Below are 17,298 nucleotides of genomic sequence, written 5' to 3' on the forward strand. Positions count from 1 at the left end.
TTATTAAAATTATTTACATACAAATTAATAAAATTATGCAGTTAATAATAGCTGTGAGTAAAACAGCATTAACACAATTTGAGCCTGTAAATCAATATGTAACTTTCTAAGAAAGTTAGAAACTATTGCAAAGAAATAGCAAAGAAAAAAAAGCTCATCTTAATTGTTAAAATTCACTGATTTCCTTAAGAAAAAAAAACCCTCCAGAATATATGAAACAAATAATTTATTCCTTTGAAGGGTAACTGGAGAAAAGTCCAATTTACTCCTGGTTACTGCAGAGTCCAAGGAATTTTATGATTAGTTAAACAGCACATTTTCCAAACTTCATACATTTTTAGGCTTATTTCCTGAACAGATTTTTCCTCAGTATTAATGCCAAAATACACAGCACTTCATAGTTTATACAAAAGTAATTACCTTAGTTTTAGTCAGTTTGGATCAAATATCCCTGATGTAATAAACTATGAACAATTCTTTTATCTGCATTGTGTGTACATTTAGATATACCTGCAAAAATTGGTCTGTTGATGAATTTAAAAAAATATATTAAGATGCCAAATAAATCTATTTCATTATGAAATGAAGACTTTGATTAAGAATATATTTTTATTAGGCATTTTTGTAACAAATTGTTACTCTATGTGTAGTTGATTTATTCATGTATTTTTAAAAGTAACTGAATCCCACTGTAGTTTTTCTTGAAGGAAAAGTCATTTCTCCAATTGCTGAGGGGTACTAAAAGCTTCGTACACATTAGCAGCAAAGTCTTTCACTTGTTCCATCATCAACAGATCCTAGCAAAGAGGACAATATAACATTACAATTTGTAAAAAGTATAGGTAATTTTTAATTCATTTCTGCAATAAAACAATGAATTTGTCTCTAAGTGTTGTGGTAGTTAAACCCAAGAAATATACCATTAAGGAAAGGAATATTTTTTCTTATAATAAATCCTAGGACATATTTATTGTTTGAGTTATTATATGAAAGATGGCGTACAAGTATTCAAGTATTATTTAGCAAAAGAAAGTCCCAAATAGTCTTTACATAAATTTAAATGTATATTCATATAAATTTAAATGTATGTTAATTTAAATGAATAAATGATACAATAATAAAGTTACAAGACTGAAGTTACTGTTTGCTGTTTGTTTGCTGGAAGCTGACATACCATGGTTGAGGCATATTTCTAGAAGATCTAACACACACTATGTGTATATTTAGTAGGCTCATATATTTAAAAAAATATTTTTTTCAGTTGTAGATGGACACAGTTTGATTTATTTATGTGGTGCTGAGGATCAAACCCAGTGCCTCACATGCCAGGCGAGAGCTCTACCACTGAGCCACAACTCCAACCTCATAGCAGGCTCATATTTTATATACACACACATACAAACCAACTATATACACGTTAGAGCAAAGGTTCTTAACCCCAGGGGTTTGTGAATATAAAGATAAGGAAAAAAATTACCTTTATATATATATATATATATATTAACCTTTAACTCTAAAATCCAAAATTTCCTTCAAATATGAACACAGGCCTCAAAACACAACAATATTAAACAGGATATATAAATTTGTCATCAATAAAAATCACAGACATTTTTATATTTTACTTATGTTACTAGACTTCCCCATCTTGACATTTAATTTATTTAATGCTTTATTTAGCAGCAATACTGCTACAAAATGTTTGATTTTAAGAGGTATTTTGAAAACTGTATATAATTAGTTCACCCTTAAAAAAATTTGCATGAAAGTTTTTTAAAAAGCAGTTTTGCTGCCTTCATTTGTAGATGTGATTCTAAAAAGGGGTGCATGACAGAGGCTTAAAGCCTCTGAAAGTGTCAAAGACATAGGAAGTGAACCTGGCCTTTGTGGTCTCTCTTGAGTACTAGAAAACCTAAGTGCACTTAGTGCAAGTGCTGATCTCAATCAGTTCATGGTTAAATTCTCCCACCAAAGAACTCAATGTATTCAGTTTCAACTATGTTCAATGAAACAGTTTTAGATCAATGTTTTTTTCAACCAGGATTTATAGACATGCTTTCAGGGCCCAAGAATTTGAGAGGAAATTTTGAGTTTTAATTTCTATGAACTCTAAAAGAAAATTCACAAATTAGATCATTTGAAAGATAAATGTATAACCTAGAATTTAGGGCTTTTGTATTTATACTTACATTCTTATTGGCTCCAAGTAGTAGTATTTTGAGTCTTATGAATTAATTAAAAGTACAGAGGTAATGAAAAAAGAACAGAGATAGAAATTCTTTTAATGAAGCCCAAATCATATACTAGTAGCTCATAGGATATAAATCAAGGTTTCAGAATAGTTAAAGTAGACAAAAAAAGAGTGGCCAGCAAGTTAGGTGTAGAAGAAGCAGGTTGAATGCCCACAAACATGAATGGTAACAGATAAGTCCATGTTCACTTTGGAACAACGAATTAGTAGCCATCAGCTATGTTTAGTAAGGTGTGCTTTTTGTAGTTCAGATCTAATCTAATGGAAAAAAAAAAACTGGGCTTTTGGTTTTTAAGTTATGAAAAGGTCTAAGCTTAAGGAGTTTTATAGTTTTTTTTTTTTTACTTACATATTAAAACAATTTCAACACTGGTGGACTGATTGGTTGGCCAGATTTGACTCAAAGTTTATAGATGGCTGACCCAAGCTCTACCCTACAGGGTTGGTTCAGACTGTTATGGTTTGGATATGAGGTATCCCCCAAAGACTCATTGTGAGACAATGCAATAAGGTTCAGAGGAGAAATGATTGGGTTATGAGACCCTTAACCCAATCAGTGAATTAATCCCCTGATAGGATTAACTGGTGGTTGAAGGAAGGGAGGGTGTGGCTGGAGGAGGTGGGTCATCAGGAACATTTATTTGAGGTATATATTTTGTATCTGGCAAGTGGAGTGTCTCTCTTTGCTCCCTGATTACAAATGTTCTTTTCTTACGTTATTTGGAAGCAATCTGAAATAATTTGTCTCATTATGTTATTTGAAATAGCATTGAAAAAACTAGCTTTCTCAATTGTTTTCCAATTTTGTCCAATTTCCTACCTTTCCCAGCTATACTACCATCCTAATATCTTTTACCACAAGGGTCAACAAAGTATGGCCTACAGGTCATGACTTCACATGACAGATTATCAAAAGGTAGGTGCAATAAAAATATTGTTTAAAATTATCTTCAGGCTATAAGATGTATTGAAACATAAATGAATTTTGTGCTTAGACTTGGGTCTAATCCTTAGGATATCTCATTTTGTATATGCAAATATTCCAAAATCCAAAAAAATATCCAAAATCCAAAATACTCACTCTGATCCCAAGCATTTCAGATAAGAAATGATCTGTGTCTGGCCTTCATGGAGTTTGCCAACCCTGGTCCTACAGCATTCCCACAAGAGTATCTCCTATACATCTTTGTGACTGAATTACTAGCAGTAATTTGGAAGGATTAATTTCAAGTATCTTAGCATTCCAATCAAGGCAAATGCTTTATGGAAGATAAATAAAAATAAAAGAGCTTAAAACATTATTTTTGGTTAAGAAGATCACTTGGTATTTTAACTCAGAGAAATTTAAAAAACAAGATAGAAGCCTTTTAAATCAATGATCTAATATATAAACAGAATCAACATCCAGTCACACTGAAAAATGATAGTAAATGCTAATATTAATCTTATTAGATTAGAACCCTTTGTTTTCATTATATTAATTATGCAGAATTAATTTATTTTTTGGTTCCAGGGATTGAATGCAGGGGTTCTTAACCACTGAGCCACATCCCCTGCCTTTCCTTATATTTTTGTTTTGAGACAGGGTCTCACTAAGTTGCTTAGGGCCTCACTAAGCTGCTGAAGCTGACTTTGAACTTGTGATCCTCTTGCCTCAGCCTCCCGAGCTGCTGGGATTTCAGGCTGCACCACTGCATCTGGCTAATTATACAGAATTAAAATGTACTACATAAAATTACTTAGGTATTAAGGCTGATGAGAATGTTTATACTTGGTTGTATTTCCCACTTATTGATCAAAATGAATGGCCTACCGATTACACCAGAGACGACTTCAACAGAGAAAGGTAAAGTTAAGCTTTTTTTTTTTTTTTTTTGAGAGAGAGAGAGAGAGAGAGAGAGAGAGAGAATTTTAATATTTATTTTTTAGTTTTTGGCGGACACAACACCTTTGTTTGTATGTGGTGCTGAGGATCAAACCTGGGCCGCATGCATACCAGGCGAGTGCGCTACCGCTTGAGCCACATCCCCAGCCCAAAAGTTAAGCTTTAAGTGCTAAAAGTCACAATTTTTTTTCTCACCCAGATGTACATGTGAAGCTTAAATTCAGTGAAATATGATCAGCCTTATTCACTATTTCTTCTGAAATGTTAATGCTCTTTTGGGTAAAGCTGATGACACTGAAGACTGAAGAGAATAGTAAAGGAAAATAGCATGTGAAGAACAGGCTAATAACTCTACTGGGAAAAAAATAAATAACATTTCTTAGCCTTGGTGCTCTTCACCTTCCCAAGACTTCATTGAAGATGGACTAAATTGTCTGAGACAATTTGTATATGCAAATATTCCAAAATCCAAAAAATATCTGAAATCCAAAATGCAACCATAATTCTACCACCTGGAAATGACAACTATAATTGACTTTATGGATAGTTTTTCTGGTAATGTCTATGTATATGTATCAAATTATCATTCTGTGTCTGGTAAATTTGTACAATTAAAATAGTAATGGATAAAATAATAAGAAGATAAATTTTCCCAGAGCAGAACCCCTCCTCCCAAATAACATTATGAGGATGCCATCTTTACCCTTAGGCCTTCTTTCTGTACACTGCTGCAGCAGTTTAGCAACTGAGGCCTACTGTAAGTAATTTTTTCCTTATAATTCAGTTCCTAAATTTTCAAATGATTCAGAAATAATTATGTAGATAGAGATTATCCTTTTAATAACAACAGTTTTACTCACTGCATTCCCAAGAAAAAAGAGCTGTGGGTTGATGAGTGAAAATTTTAAATAACTCATTGTTTATACAGCTTTTAGTGACCAGACTGATGCACTATTAACAGTTGTATTTAATTAATTACTAAAATGCTTCTCCATGAAATTTCTTTTAGTTTTCTTCAAACCCTGAGCAACTGGATCACTGATTTGCCTCAAGGCTCAATTTTCTTACAAGGACAGCTTCATGCAAACCATTAATGCTATATAAATTCAACTGACCCCTAGAATATATCTGGTCTAAAAGGGAGTCCAACAGGTGTTTGGACTATAACACGGGGAACCTTATAAATGTTCTGTGATACATTATTGCTCTCATGGGGCATTCTACCACACTCTACACATGATTCCAGGTTTTGTGTTATTTTGAACGTATATTACAGTGGATAATGCAATTTTATGTTAGAAAACATGATTATGTCATGAATATAATTTGTGTTCAATAGTATCCCCAAGTTTGTTCTTACCTGAACAAAATGACTAGGAGTTTCACTGCAAACTGAGTGGATCTGTCCATTTACTATTGGAATTATCTTAGCTAAAGGCAGGCTGACACTAGAAAGACTGAAAAATCATCATAGTGATTATTTTCTGAAATCATCTCATAGTCATTTAACATTTTAATTAAAAAGTAACATTCACTCATAAAAGAATACATACAGAAATATATTAAAAGAAAAATCAAGTCCAACCATAATTCTACCACCTGAAAATGACAACCAATTGAATTCATGGATAGTTTTTCTGGCAATTTTTACACATAGCTTTTTTTTTTTTTTAAAAAAAACACAAAACTCTTAACTACTTGAAAATATTGTTTTTAATTTTTTGTTATGAGCATTTTTCTATCTTTTAAAAAGTTCTAAAATTTTGGTCTGTTTTTTTTTTTTTTAATGATTGCATGGTAATCCATTCTCTAGCTATGAGAATTTTCATCATCAGCTTCTTAAAGTTGGGGTCATTTAAGTATTTGTCTTGATTTTCTTAACATAAATAATTCTGTATAAACATGGTCAAACAGTATTAATGCTTTTAAGATTTATTGTGTACACTGCCAAATGCCCTCTGCTTCCTCAGCAGTATATGAATAGGCTTGCTCCATCAGGCCTTATTTCCACATTGGGTACTGTTTTCTTTAATCTTTCTATGTGTGAAAATGTTATAAGTCTGTATTTCTTTTAATTACTCTCAAAGTTGAATGTTTTTTGCCCCTATTCTGAACTACATCATTATCTATCTGGCAGTGTAAGTAGAAAACCTGGGCATTATCCTTGTTGATATCCGATCTCTCCATAATCCTAAACATTCCTTTCTTTTCTTTTCTCCTCCTTTCTCCTCCCAACCCTTCCCCTTATGCTGGGGATTGAACCTAGGGCCTATATCTGGAATTTATATTGTATTCTGCTAATTTAGCTATTCTTTTATGTGTAACATATTATCTTAATAATTAACACTTTATTCTACAGGAAAAGCAAATTCATTGCTCTACTTTTTCAATAATTTCTTAAATAGTCTCAGCCCAGTGTTTCTCCAGATCATCTGTATTATCATTTGTCCAGGCTTACTATTAACAAATCGATATCCTCCAGTCCCCAATGGGGTTTTAGTATAGTACTTTGACTAAGTCTAAGAGAATAATTTTATAATTTTTAGTTAATTCTCTTGGTTTTCTAAGTTTAAAATCATGTCACCTTCAAATAACAATAGTCATTCCTCTCTTTCCAAAACTTGTATTATTTTAAAAGATTACACGAATTTAACTTAGAAAATCAAGAGTCAATTAACAGTTTCTTAGAATAGTAACAACAGTTGGTAAGTTGTCTATTTCCAAGATAAATATATAAAAAAATCAATGGATTTCCTCAATTTTGTCTTCAAAAAATGGTCTTATCTTAGCCTTACTACATTAGTTAGAATAAAAGAATGATACTGAGTAAATATATCAATACTGACCATCTTTATATTGTTTCTGAATGTGATGAAAATCATTCTGGTGTTTCACTATTAAATATATTTGCTCTTGATTTCAAATTTTCTTTTCTTAATATTTATTTTTTAGTTGTAGTTGCACAATAACTTTATTTTATTTATTTATTTTTATGTGGTGCTGATGATCAAACCCAGGGCCTAACAGGTGTGAGGAAAGCACTCTACCGCTGAGCCACACCCCAGCTCTTCTTTTATTTTTATAAACATACTTTTTAATTTATGATAAGAGGCTTTATCAATAATTGATTATTCAAAAGGCTTTATTGAATGCCTTTTCAGCAACAGTGATGATGTTCTTTTGTCCTATTAATTTTATAGTTTATTGTAAAAGCTTTACTAATGTTTTGACCTTCTTTTCATTCTTAAAATAAACCTTATTTAGTCCTAGTTACAGAATAATTAAAATTCTGGGCTCTGATATTCAACAGAAGTTATTGAACATCTGTCTTTACCACTTCCTAGATTTTTGACCTGAAGTTATTTAACTTTTTTGTGTCAGTCTTCTCACTTGGAAAATGAGAAAAATACCAGCACCTATTTCCTAATGTTACTTTCAGAATTCTATGAGATATGTTCTGAAGAATATCTATCATCACACTAGCAAATAGAAAAGGTTTTGGCCACCATATATTTCTGGATTTCATTTGCTAATATTTTATTAAGAATTCTTATATCTATATTCATCCCTCAAAAATCTATAGTTTTCCTTTTAGTCCTATCTTATTCATTATTCTATTGGGCTACTACTGGTGATAGGTAAGCTTTTCATTTTAAATATCCATTGTATATATATATTAATATATATGTATACATAATATATAAAGCATTATACATATACTTTATATATCTAAAACCTTTATTAGTTTGCATCATTTTCAGTTGACTATCTCCAGAGATGTGAAATATTAATCATAATACATAATACATAAATAATGATACATTTTGTCTTTGCCAATTTGAAAATTTTATTTTTTTCTTCATTTACTATAATGACTAGAACTTCCATAACATGTTCAATAATAGTGATGATAGTATGCATGATGTAAATGTTTCTAAGTGTTACATATAGATTATAAAGTTGGTTATTTTATGAAATAGAAAAATAGGAAATATCTGAGGTCCCAGTATATACATGCAGAGATATGAAAGGGTATAATATGATCTCTATTTCTGAGAGGAGACTCAAAATTTAACTGAGGAATAAAACTTCAAAGTGGTGCATGTAGGTTGTGCATGAAAGGATAGACAGTAAGCACTCTATGTGTTCAGAAAATGATAAGACTATCAAGGGCTGATGATGTTGCAGTCTAATTTTTGTAATTCTTTAGTATAAGATAAAGCTTTTGTTCATGTTAAAACAACTATTACCATTCTTTACCACCACTTGGGAAATAACTAATACTTTGCTAAGTTCAGATTATACTCAAATTTTATTAACTACAGTATTTTTTTTTTAACCAATATTAACTGAGTATCTTGATTTTCAAATACAGGATTGGCCTTGAGCTAAATATTTTTAATGTAACTTAAAAGAACTGCCAAAAAAGTTTTGAGGATCATATTCAAATTGTTTCAGAAAATAAAGTTTATGGCTCTAAGTATTCCAAATGCTCAATGTTAATGGCAAATTATTCTTTTCTGTACAATAAAGAAGGGTTTAATAGAAGTGGGTAAACAATGTCTTGTCATATATAGATATTTAAAAATTAAACTGGAAACTGCACATATTGCTTATCAGTTATTGTTTCCTCAAATTTTAGTGGGACACTTTATAGTCATCATTGATTTGGTACCCTTATTTCTAAATGTGACATAAACATCTGCAAAAACAGAGCTCCTGGAAGAGTGTAGATCCTAAAATGAGACCAAAAGTGCTCATCTTGAGCTGATAAAGGATCCACGATGTAATAACAGGTATAATTAACATTACTAACATTGAACTAACTAAATAATACCAATCCTATCATAAAATGAATTTTCTCCTTGAATTATAATGATCTCAATTTTTAGAGATAGTTGTAATAAGATAATTACAATACAAGGAGAAAATTCATTAAATGAGAATCTACAACAAGAATGCCCAGTAAAAGTATTAAATTATGTAAACCAACAATGGCTTACAATACCAGAATAATATTGGAGAACACATTTAAATTTAAGTACATTATCATTTTATGCCTTAAAAAGTTAAAAAAAAACTATAACTGGAATTTGGTTTATAGAAAGGCACTTTCACAGCTTAAATACTTCAATATAGTGGCAAAAATTTTAGAAAAACTGCAAGTTCTAATATTGAATCTAGAAGGAACTTCCACTAATGAAGAAGTCATTGGTTCAAAAAGTTTAATATGTTAAAAATGAGGTACTCAAATTTATTCTCTAAGATTTCATCTGGGACAAAAAATAAATGTATCCAAAGCACCATTTTTAAAGATCATTCATTTGTATGATACCATTTTCATATGTCATCTTACCTATTCATGGAGTTGCTATGTTGCAGGTCCTGTTCAGTAGGTCGAAAGAACTCAGCCATGTTGTCTAGAAGTCTACTAAAACCTCGATTTAAACAGGTATTCAAAACTGTACTAAAATCTGGACTACATAAAATAAGAAGTATATGTTACTTTTTAGATTCTCCATGGAAAAGGAAACAAATTCAATAGTTATGTAGCTATCTTTGAAAGCCACCAACATTTCTAGTTACAATCTAGTTTTTACGGCCAGAAACATTAAAAATTTATCAAGGAACCAATCTTTAAAAAAATAAGCATAAAATGATATTATTATTTAGCACAACATGATGACAATATTCATTCATTTCACTAGATTTTTTTTTATAAATCAGCACTTTATACAACATTTTTTTTAAAAAAAATAGCAATACTATTATTACTTCTCTCAAGGAAACTTTTGAATCCTTCCACAGTCACAGATTATTGGTTTGCTTTACTACAACATCCAAATTCAATGAGATAGAAAATATTATTATCATGTATAGATGAAAAACAAGATACATGAAGAATGGAGAAACTCCCTCAAAGGAATGCAATTTGTAAACTGGGGAGCTCAAATTCATATCCAGGTATTTTTCAATCCTAATTCAGGCTCCTTTAATTACATGGATTTCATACCTTACCCAACTCTGATATAAAAAATACTATACAAGGATACTATCAAAGTTAGAAAATGCCTAGTGAAGTAAGTACCGCTTTTTAAATCAGTGTGTGTGTGTATATATATCTACGTATTTTTCCTATTTCTTCTCTTTTTAAAAAACTTTAATGTGTTAGAACTTTGATACTATAAATTTCACTCATTTTAAATGTACTAAGTCACTGATTTTTCACAAATTTACATATTTGTACAACTATCACTACAATCCAATTTTAGATCATTTTTATCACCTTTTTTGTCCAGTTGCAGACAACCCCATCCCAACCCAGGCCACAGGTAACCATAAATTTACTTTTTGTCTCTGTAGTTTTCTGGACATTTCATGGAAACAGAGTCTTAGGAAATTGTGGTCTTTTGTGTCTGTCTTCTCTCACTTAGCATGATGGTTTCTTATTTTTTATTTTTTGCAGTAGTGGGTCTCAAACCCCAGGGTATTTTACTATGAAGCTACAGCTCTAGCCCTTTTAATTTTTTATTTTGAAAATAAGAGTTTTGGTAAGTTGTTGAAGCTAGTGTGGAATTTGAAGTCCCCTTTCCTCAGCCTCCTGAGTTGCTGAGATTACGGTTACACCGGTGTGCATGGCATGTCACACCTGGCCAGCATGATGTTTTTAGGGTTCATCTATGTTGTGCCATGTATCAATAGTTTGTTCCTTTTTGTTGCTAAGTAGAATTCCATTGCATAAATATATCACATTCTATTTATTCATTCATCAGTTGATGGGCACCTAGATTGTTTCCACTTTTTGTCCATTTAAAGTAATTCTATTATGAAATTTCTTAAGTTTTTGTGTGCACATATGTTTCAAATTCTCTTCAATAGATATATAGGAGTGGAACTGCTTGGTCAGGTAGTAAACTTAATTTTGCCCTCAAAGGGAATATGATAGGATTAAAAGAAGAAAAAATGATTAAGGGGACGAAAATTCAAGAAATGAACACTGAACCTACCTGCATTTTTTCCATAATTCCCATATTTTTAAAAAATTATTTATTTATTTATTTAATTTATATATGACAGCGGAATGCATTAAATGATTTAGGAAAGGTAAAGGAGTATAGTACAGTGTTTGGAGCACAAGTCCTCGAAAATATTAATTTTTATTTTTCTTCTGATTAGATTGTATTCATTTGGGCAATAAAAGAAATGAGAATAGCTTTTTTAAAAGAAATAACCTTGCTTCCTACTCCACAGAATAAGCAATGAGAACTTCCACATATTTGTCCTACCACATCTACCAACTTACATGCCTCTGTTCCTATCCTTAGTTATCTCTCACTGACTCCTAAAACCAATCCCTTAGAAAAAAATTTTTACTGACACATATTTGTACATATTTATGGATGTGATGTAATTCAATAATGTATACAATGTTTGTAATGATCAAATCATGGTGATTAGCAACCTTTTAAAGTGTATTGAATCCCATTTTTTTTTTCTATTTGAGGTTCTTTGTTCTTAAAAGTACTCTAATTTCCTACACCAATTTCTCCCTCTCCTATCACTTTAGGTCTGTTAAGTAAATACTTATTGAGTATCTATTACATGCAAGGCACTGTTCTAAAAGTACAGTATACATTGATGAGCAAAAAGACCCAATTTTCTTATCTCATGGAGTTTAAGTCTACTAGAACCTGTGGTTAAAAAAATGCTTGAAACCAAAATAGACTTGTAGACCAATGGTATAGAATAGAGGACAAAGAGTCTAACCCACATAACTATAGTTATCTTATATTAGACAAAGATGCCAAAAACGTACATTGGAAAAAAGATAGCCTCTTCAACAAATGGTGCTGGGAAAACTAGAAATCTACATGTAATAAGATGAAATTAAACCTCTGTCTCTCACCATGCACAAAACTCAACTCAAAGTGGATCAAGGACCTAGGAATTAAATCAGAGACTTTGTGCCTAATGGAAGAAAAAAATAGGCCCCAACTTTCTTAATAAGACTCCTGTAGCACAAGAATTAAAACCAAGAATCAATAAACGGGATGGATTCAAACTAAAAAGCTTCTTCTCAGCAAAAGAACAATCAGTGAAGGGAATACAGAGCCTACTAACTGGGAACAAATCTTTACCACAAGCACATCAGATAGAGCACTAATCTCTAGGATACAGAAAGCACTCAAAAACCTTAACACCAAAAAAACCAAATAACCCAATCAATAAATGGGACAAGGAACTGAACAGACACTTCTCAGCAGAGTATATACAATCAATCAACAAACATATGAAAAAATATTCAACATCTCTTTAGCAATTAGAGAAAGGCAAATCAAAACTACCCTAAGATTTCATCTCACTCCAGTCAGAATGGCAACTATTAAGAATACAAACAACAATAGGTGTTGTTGGTGAGGATGTGGAGAAAAAAGCACACTCATACATTGCTGGTGGGACTGCAAATTAGTGAAGCCAATTTGGAAAGCAGTATGAAGATTCCTTGGAAAACTTGGAATGGAATTGCCATTTGACCCAGCTACCCCACTCCTCGGTTTATACCCAAAGGTCTTAGAAACAGCATACTACAGGGATGCAAACATATCAATGTTTATAGCAGCACAATTCACAATAGCTAAATTATGGAGCCAACCTAGATGCCCTTCAGTAGATGAATGTATAGGGAAACTTTGGCATATATATACAATGGAACATTACTCAGCATTAAAAGAGAATAAAATTATGGCATTTGCAAGTAAATGGATAAAGACACGAATGGTGTGAAAATACTTTGTGTACAATCAGTAACTTGAAAAATTGTGCTCTATATGTGTAATATGAAATGAATTGCATTCTGCCATCATGTATAACAAATTAGAATAAATAAATAATTTTTAAAAATGCTTGAAACACAAAACTGAGGTTGAACAGCTAATAAGTAAAGGAGCCAATTTTGAATCTAGGTCACATGGTCTTCTAATGCACACTCTGGTGCTTTTTCATTTTTAATACTTTGACTTTTAAGTGATTCAAATATAATACTAAATTTAGGGAAGAAATGAATTTCTATATTGCTGGGGTATACCAAGATTACCCTGGAAAGCATTTTCAGAATATACCTTTTAACCTCTCAATCAATATATCATAAGGATCTATAGTCCAAGGGAGTGGGTGGCCAAGGTGAGTATCTTAAAAAAAAAAAAAAAAAAAAAAATCCCTCCAGTTAGGTAGGAAATCCTACCTGAAGGCAGGAAAATGATTCAAAGTTTAATTTTAACACAAAATTATGTTGAATTTGGTGTTCAGGAAAAACTAAATAAATGGTCTTACACACATCCAAAATACAAGCCCATTTTCCCTGTTACATGCAGTCTACATACCTTTCTAACATGTCTCTAGTTTCATTGAGAAGTTTAATAGTAGTAATATCTCTGGAAGAAAGTCCACAGGCCTATAAAATTAAAATGCCATACTTCAGAATTTCATATATCACCTTGGTTTCATGAAGAAACTAATCACATTCAAGGACTCAGGAGTTCAAGAAGTCTAAAAGTCTTTGTTACATCAATGATAAAAAAAAATTCACCAAACTCAAATACACCTACAATAGTTAATGTACACAGGTAAGTGGATAGTATTTAAAACATGAGTCAAAGTATACTTTATAAAATCCTTGTTAATTTGGCCCTTCTTGGGTGAATTTCTTGCATATATAGACAATGAAAAATAGGTTTTCAGATTCCAGAGATTTGGGTGTTTTTTTTTCCTCTTTCACCATTAAAAAAATTTATCAGGAAATGTGTCTTTTTCATCAGTCTATCCTGAGGCTCCGTGTGGTTTTTCAATCTGAAGTTTCAGGTTTTCTTTCAATTCAGTAGGATTTAGTCCATCATTCTGCTCTTCACCTGTTCCTCTAGATCATTTTCTTTTTAGTTCCACTATTGAATTTTAAAATTTGGAAATTGTTTTCTAGTCCAGAAAGCTTTTATAATTCTCTTACTATGTCTCCTTGAGACCATTCTGTAAATAAGTTTTCCATTAATTCTGTACCACTTGTCCTCCTTACTCAGTTTAGCCTCTCTATTTCAAGTCACAGGTCTCCCTTAAATGGTAGATTGCAACTTTTTAAAAAAAAAATTGCTCATGAATGTTGCTTAGCACTCAAAGAGGTCATCTTTGCGGTCTCTAAGGGAAGGCAAACTGGCAGGCAATTAAATTATAGTATTCTAGTCTATGGTACCTTCATGCTGAATTATGGCATAGAGGCTTTAGTTGGTTAGAGTTATTATTCTTCCAATTGCAAAGAATTGGCTTAATCTAGTTTATGCATAAAAAGCCACTAATTTAAAAATGAACCACATAATCTACAATCTTTGGCACTTTTATTGTTCCTACTCAATGAATGATTTTTATACAACAATTGCTTAGGACACAACAGTGTGTAATAACACTATAGTTGATAATTTGTTAGATTAGGCTTTGTTTCTCAACTGGATAACTACAACGTCCTTCAGGTCATTTCACACTACCCTTATTTTTTTTTTTTTTTACTACTGGGTATTGAACCCAGGAGTGCTCTATCACTGAGCTACATCTCTAGCCCTTTTTAGTTTTTATTTTAAGATAAGGTCCTAGTAAGTTGCTGAAACTGGCATTGAATTTGCCATCCTCCTGCCTCAGCCTCCGTAGCAGCTGAGATTATAGGTGTACAATACCAAGCCTGGCTGCCTTTAGTTATTTTAAAAGCAAATTTGAATGTAGAACTTAACTTCATTAAAATTTAAATTTCTTTGTCTGCAAACTGAAGTTTAATCTGTTTACCTTGGCATACAAAGCTTTGCATGATCTTGTCCTCACATGATCTTGTTCTAGGTTCTGCTAGTTCATCTTACAGAAATAGGTCTAGCCACACTAACTGAATTTGTCTTCTCAATTCCTCAAGTGAAATGAACATGTCTACCTTATTTTATATCTGCAGCATATATCGCAGTGTCTGTCACATAAATATTACTCAAAAATTTGCTGAATATCTAAAATTATATGTGATTCTGACTAAAAATAGCTGTATTTACAGTTTGTTTTCTAAATTAATCAAGTTTTATTTAAATTATTGAACTATATCTTTCAATCATTTACATTTCAAGAGACAGTAACAAATTTAGAAGATACAGAATAGCTGGTTTGGTTAAATGGTTATAAATTAAGCACCTGAACTGCTAATGGAGTTTCTTCATCTGGCATCATATAATGGCATAATAAAGATTTGGATCCATCTTTATTAATCCAAGAAGAAGATTTATCTTGTTCAACAAGAGTTCTGATTTCTTTTATTTTTTGCTCCAAGTCCAAAAGGGACAAAGAATGTTTAAGAGAAACACTAGAAACAAAGAAAAGAGAATTGAGTTAAATTTAAACTACAAAACACATCATATACACATTTTTTTTTTCTTTACAGGCTACTATCTGTTTCATCTGGTCAAACCTGAAACTGCTGAACGGATTAGAATAGATTAATAAATCAGCCACCAGTTAAGGATCATTACTACAAAGCCAAAAAAAAATCTTGCTGCAGATTAATAAGAAAATTCCTATTGTAATTATAGATTTTATTAGTGTTAGTGGGAGATAAAAGCTTTAGGCAGATTTTAAAGGAGGATTTTTCTTTTATTTCATGACCAAAATATTTCTGATTTGCAAAGAAATAAATAAACATGAATGTTAAATATTTCCCCTGTGTATCAACAGGTTGATACTGATGAAGAAAAAGGGTTCTACAATGCAATACTCAGGGCTGGTATCTGGTTACACAGTGTTTCACATATCACCATTCATCAAGTTACCTGTTTCACTAGAACAATTTTAATTTTTCTTTTATTTGTCAGAATCAGGGAGTCTGAAAAGTCAAAAAATGCCTTACCTTCCTAAAATATTCTGCACAGCTTGTTTAATGACAGTGATCAATTCTGTCAGGCCTATTAAAGGAAAAACAAAATTAAAAAAATCTTGCTCACATTAAGAATTCCTCAATAATAAATACAAGTAAGTGACCTGAAATTAATATACAGGTCACAAGTCAGAATCTTACCATCTCCAAGGAGGTGTTGAATACTTGATAAATATTGCTGTTGGACATCTGGGGGAGCAAGAACTGTCTGTACAAAACAAAAATAAGGTTAAATTATCTAAATTTTTATTAGTAAGTAATATTTTCAGTACAATCTGAGTTGAGATTTTCAGGATCTAGAATGTCAGGGAAAATATTTTTTAACATACCAAAATGTCTGTTTTCAAAAGATGAAAAATAATCACCATGCCAAAAGTTTATAATCTCATTTAATACAAAGTTATTTTTCATAGAAACTGTTATCAGAATACATAATATCCAACTAAACTTTGAACTTCCTAAAAGAAAGGGCAATATGTATTTAAGTCTATTAAACTTACTGTGCCATTTTTGCCAACAGCCGCATTATCCAAGTAAATATATCCACCAATTATATTTAACTGGACTCTCAAAAGAACAACCAGCATGCAAGTACTATATACAGCCACGATACTTCTTGTGAAACCTTCAGAGAGAAAAGAAATCCTTTGGTATTGTTATTAAGATATCAACAAATGTGTAAAATCCTGAATCATCTCTAACACTATTTTTTTCATAACATGAATTTAAAAATGTATTTGTAACTGTATCAAGCATAAAAATATATCAATTTAAATAGTTCATATTCAATCCACCTCCTTACAACTTGTTTAGAAGTAATATAGGTTAAACTCCTAATTTAAGTAATAACCAATGAAAATTTATTGTATAAAAGAGCTATACAATATAAACTTAGAAAGGAAAACAAGAACAGATTGCACTAAAAGTAGCAGCCTCTAAACTCAAGAGTTTCCCAGGGAGCCAGAGAGCTAAGAGAAGGTGGCTAGGCATGGAAGAACTATGGCCTTCAAGGGCAGGCAAAGTAGGAAAAGCCCAGTAAAAGAGTAGAAGAAGGAAAAGAAAAGGAAAACACCTCAGCAGCATATGTCACAGAATGTTCATGACAGAGGAGAGAGCAGAAGTATAGACTGCTGCTGGGAGATCTAGCAGGTGAAAGATGTCCCAGTGGATTTAGCAACACAGCCTTACTAGTGATATCTACAAAATCTGCCTGGGTAG

The 17,298-nt window shown here is 31.7% G+C and overlaps 1 protein-coding gene across 1 annotated transcript in view; it reads right to left on the bottom strand.

Annotated features, from left to right (window-relative positions):
• Positions 1 to 209: 209 nt before the first annotated feature.
• Pex3 (peroxisomal biogenesis factor 3) overlaps positions 210 to 17,298 on the bottom strand; it is a 36,523-nt gene continuing 19,434 nt past the window's right edge. Inside the window, exons 5-12 of the mRNA XM_027938421.2 lie at positions 16,581 to 16,705; positions 16,222 to 16,288; positions 16,054 to 16,108; positions 15,345 to 15,513; positions 13,517 to 13,587; positions 9,493 to 9,615; positions 5,497 to 5,593; positions 210 to 797 (exon numbers count right to left, since the gene is read on the bottom strand). Of these exons, the coding sequence (XP_027794222.1) occupies positions 714 to 797; positions 5,497 to 5,593; positions 9,493 to 9,615; positions 13,517 to 13,587; positions 15,345 to 15,513; positions 16,054 to 16,108; positions 16,222 to 16,288; positions 16,581 to 16,705 (791 nt within the window). The 3' untranslated portion in view covers positions 210 to 713. The remainder of the gene's footprint in view (positions 798 to 5,496; positions 5,594 to 9,492; positions 9,616 to 13,516; positions 13,588 to 15,344; positions 15,514 to 16,053; positions 16,109 to 16,221; positions 16,289 to 16,580; positions 16,706 to 17,298) is intronic.

Source organism: Marmota flaviventris, chromosome 6, assembly GCF_047511675.1.
Source record: "Marmota flaviventris isolate mMarFla1 chromosome 6, mMarFla1.hap1, whole genome shotgun sequence".
NCBI lineage: Eukaryota > Metazoa > Chordata > Mammalia > Rodentia > Sciuridae > Marmota > Marmota flaviventris.